Source organism: Frankliniella occidentalis, unplaced genomic scaffold, assembly GCF_000697945.3.
Source record: "Frankliniella occidentalis isolate FOCC.00 unplaced genomic scaffold, Focc_3.1 Scaffold8, whole genome shotgun sequence".
In the NCBI taxonomy this organism is placed as follows: Eukaryota; Metazoa; Arthropoda; class Insecta; order Thysanoptera; family Thripidae; genus Frankliniella; species Frankliniella occidentalis.
This window is the reverse complement of record NW_026267138.1, coordinates 2,774,265-2,777,730: the sequence shown is the minus strand read 5'-3', so window position 1 is coordinate 2,777,730 and position 3,466 is coordinate 2,774,265. Positions and strand designations below refer to the sequence as shown.

Genomic DNA, 3,466 nt, shown 5'->3' with positions numbered 1-3,466 from the left:
TCGCCGGGCTGGCGGCTGCCGAGCCCGCTAAACCTAATACGTGAGTTGTGATTGATGCGTGAGGTTTTCTAACTTCTCCTAATTGAGTTCATGTGTCGTCATATTGATTAACACACTGTGTTCAACTGCTCAACACTTTTAAGTGTGCAACTGCAAGTTGAATACTTGCAAGTGTGCAACTCGGTAGGTGTGCATTTGCAAGTGTGCAACTTGGTAGGTGTGCACTTGCAAGTGTGCAACTCCTCGGTTGAGCACTTCCTACACATTAATCGTCCAATCTAAGCAAGTGTTCAAATAAGGAGTTGCACACCTCCTGAGTTGAACACTTGCAAGTGTACGATTACAAAGTTGCACACTCGCAAGTATTCAACTTGCAGTTGCACACTTACAAGTGTTGAGCAGTTGAACACTTAGTTTATCAGTGCATGCAGAAACTGGTCACATTGGTTTAATCATGCTGTCACATTCGTTTCAACTTGACTCATAGCCGGGCCAGGATTAGAAATTCTTAAGTCACATGAAAAATAATGTGACATTAACATTTACAAGAATATGACTTTTTTCACATATGAAGGAATGTGACGTGAACGTGGGGTGAACGTGACGTGACTCGAATTGGATTGTCTTTTCGTTACATCTTAATTTCCTTACTTAAGGGTCCTGCGCAATATCTCCCGTACCGAATAATTCTCTCTCGGGTCCTGATCAGTGACACACGAACGAACCAGATCTGCAGATGGCATGCCATCTGCCTCTATGACCGTGATTAAGCATTACTGTTATTCTTCGATCATATTATCATCTTTCAGTGGAATTCAATCCTACGACGTCATTGACGGCAAGAATCACCTAATTCGTGCTCGTCGTGAGCCTTATACCGTTCGTGTCAGTTCGCTCGGTGGTTCGCACGGCGCTAAATCCCAGATCGAGGCCTCTCTTGTCCGTCCTAAAAGGTAAAGTATTATTTTCTTCACTGGGTGTTCTATAGGCCCCGTACTAATTTTGTGGTTATTCTATTGCTAATTCAACCTTGTGGGTTGGTTGCCCTTCCCCGCTTGCCTACAATGCATGCGGTAATAAGCCAAAATATTATGGAGCCTATTCGGTACACTGTAATATGCTTATGCTTTGAAACATTACGAACAATTCCCATTCTTTGTATTGCAAAGAGATTTTTTTCACTGCAAATCATTTGTTTGTAACGCCAGGAAGGTTCTTACGAACAATCGAACCATTTGTTCGTAAGCTTACAAAGAATTAGTTCGTAATAAACGCTTCAAAATCCTTCGTGAGCTAACGAGGGTTTTGGTTTGCATTACGAACCTGTTCGTAAGAAATTTACTGTTTAGTCTGTCTTTATGTTTTCATACGTATGTATACTGGAAATCCAATGACACAGATGCTTTGTAACTACGAAGCCTTTACATTTGCAATTACCCAGATATGCTTCACAGCAAATTGTAAAGCATTGCTTCGCAATTGCAAATTAGGCTTTGTAAAGTGCAAAGTAATGCTTCTTAGTTACAGAGCATCCGAATACCTCGCAATTCGCAAAGCGTCTGTTTGGTAAACGTGCACAGCTCAGCGGTTCATCACCGTGCTTAGGCATGCAGATTTACAGTGGGCTCCGCACACTATCTACTATCTATTGACTCCTTGAGTCTGACCTGACATCCGACGCCGCGCATTTTCACGTCCGCCGACTTGCTTTCCGTCCCCTAAGGTTCTTCGGTCTTCACCGCCGCCCCAAGGTGATCGTGCTCCACAGCCAGCCCTCGTACGTGCAGCCACCTCCCCAGGTGGTGTACATCCGCAAGCACCACCGCAAGCACCACCACCACCACCACCACCACCGTCCTGGCCTCACAGTGCACCTCGGCTGAGCGATGGTTATGACGAATAAATGCACGTTATTCTGCCCCGCGCGTTATTTTTCGGCTCTTTTTTTCTTTATCCCCCCTCATCCCCCGTAGAAGCGTACGCAAGCAAGCAAGCCAGGGGACCCCAATCAGGTCTTTTGGTCAGAAAGGCCGACTCGGCGCGCTGTCCCGTGCCGCCCGCCCGCGCAGCTCCCGCTTTCGGCCCGGCCCGGAGATGAAAGCCGTGGACTTCCAATATTTATGCTCACGGCGGCCTCTCCATCTTCTTGTGCCTTTTACCCGTCGGCGCCGCGTCGCCGCGGTAAACGGAATGCAATATTATCGTTGGTCCCGAAACGGGACGGGACGGGACTGCGGTGCGTAATCGTAGCGGAAGCATGTGAGCAGCCACACTGTTGGAAAACGCTGCTGGGCTTTACTACTACCAATCGAGTAGGACTGCCCTCCATTACTATAAGTACGAGTGTCTTAATGCATTCTGTGACGTAATCTTTGTCCTACTGCTACAAGACTCGTACACTTCTCAATATTTTTCAGTATTCATTCCCACTCTTATTTTCTCCATTTTCTATCTCTCCCTGTCTGCCTCCCCCTCTTTTTCCTTCCCTCCTTTACCAACTTTTCTTCTCTCTCTTTGCCGCTCCCTCCCGCGGGCGCCAGACAGACATGGCCGTGCTGGTTTCGTCGTACCCTGTTTGCTTTGCAAATCCCCGTATAAGCTGTGCGCCGGGAATAAGCTCTTCTGCCGTCTTAGCGCCTCTTGAACTGCTGTGAGCGACTGAGAGGGGAGACGAGACACCGCAGGGACAATCGAAAGGGAAAGGGGGCTGAGGAGTCCACGAGAGAGAGAGAGAGAGAGAAGGGCGAAGTGCTGCGCCGTGGCATGTGGCGTGCCCAGTAGGGAAACAATAACGCGGTGTTCGCGCTACCCTCTCTGGGGGATGTGTATGGACCGCGCGGGGAGTCATATAGCCTTATAAAATGGCTGCGCGCTCGCTGTTATTGTACGGGGGCCAGGCCGGGTACAGGCCGGGGCTACGCAGGTTTGCCAGAATGAGAGAAAGTTATGCAAAACATTGAGGCCCCTTGCGTTGCGCGAAGCACAGACGGCCACGCACGCACACGAACATGCGCCCCACGAGTTTGCTCATACTCCCCCTTACTCTCTCTTCCCTCCCCCTTTCTCCCCCCTCCCCCTTCCCTCTCCCTCGTGTTTGTCGTGTTCATATCGACAGAGAGCGATGCGATAAGCAATAAGCAAGAGTTTTGCACCGGTTGACAAAGTCTTTCTCTTATTTCCTGAAACGGGGGCGACGGCGGCGGCATTGGCCGTTTCCGTATGGCGGTGTGTGTAATCAGCCTCCTGCCCGGGTGCGGTACCTTGAGCCAACACGGCCCGATACACGACACACGCCCACATATCGGCGCCGACCCCCTCCCCCCTCTCACCACCCCCTCACCACCTTCTGCCCCTCCTCCCCTCCTCCCCAACCCTTCTCCTCAGCGGGCCCCTCCGATCCACGCCCTCAGGGGAAATTAGTTCAAGCCTCTGACATTGTGGTTATTCTCGGTGTACTATACCTCCT

General features: G+C 49.9%; 2 protein-coding genes across 9 annotated transcripts in view; both read left to right on the top strand.

Annotated features, from left to right (window-relative positions):
* Positions 1 to 1,930, top strand: part of LOC113208471 (uncharacterized) — a 4,288-nt gene extending 2,358 nt beyond the window's left edge. For 2 of the 4 annotated variants that reach the window (XM_052274301.1, XM_052274296.1), the window contains exon 5: positions 1,855 to 1,930. In XM_052274301.1, coding sequence (XP_052130261.1) covers positions 1,855 to 1,883 — 29 coding nt within the window. In that variant the 3' untranslated portion in view covers positions 1,884 to 1,930. Of the gene's footprint in view, positions 1 to 809; positions 954 to 1,723 lie in introns of all 4 variants that reach the window. The other 2 variants (XM_052274291.1, XM_026425481.2) reach the window with 2 other exon arrangements.
* Positions 1 to 3,466, top strand: part of LOC113208117 (KH domain-containing, RNA-binding, signal transduction-associated protein 2-like) — a 231,155-nt gene that overhangs the window by 43,816 nt on the left and 183,873 nt on the right. The window lies entirely within an intron of this gene.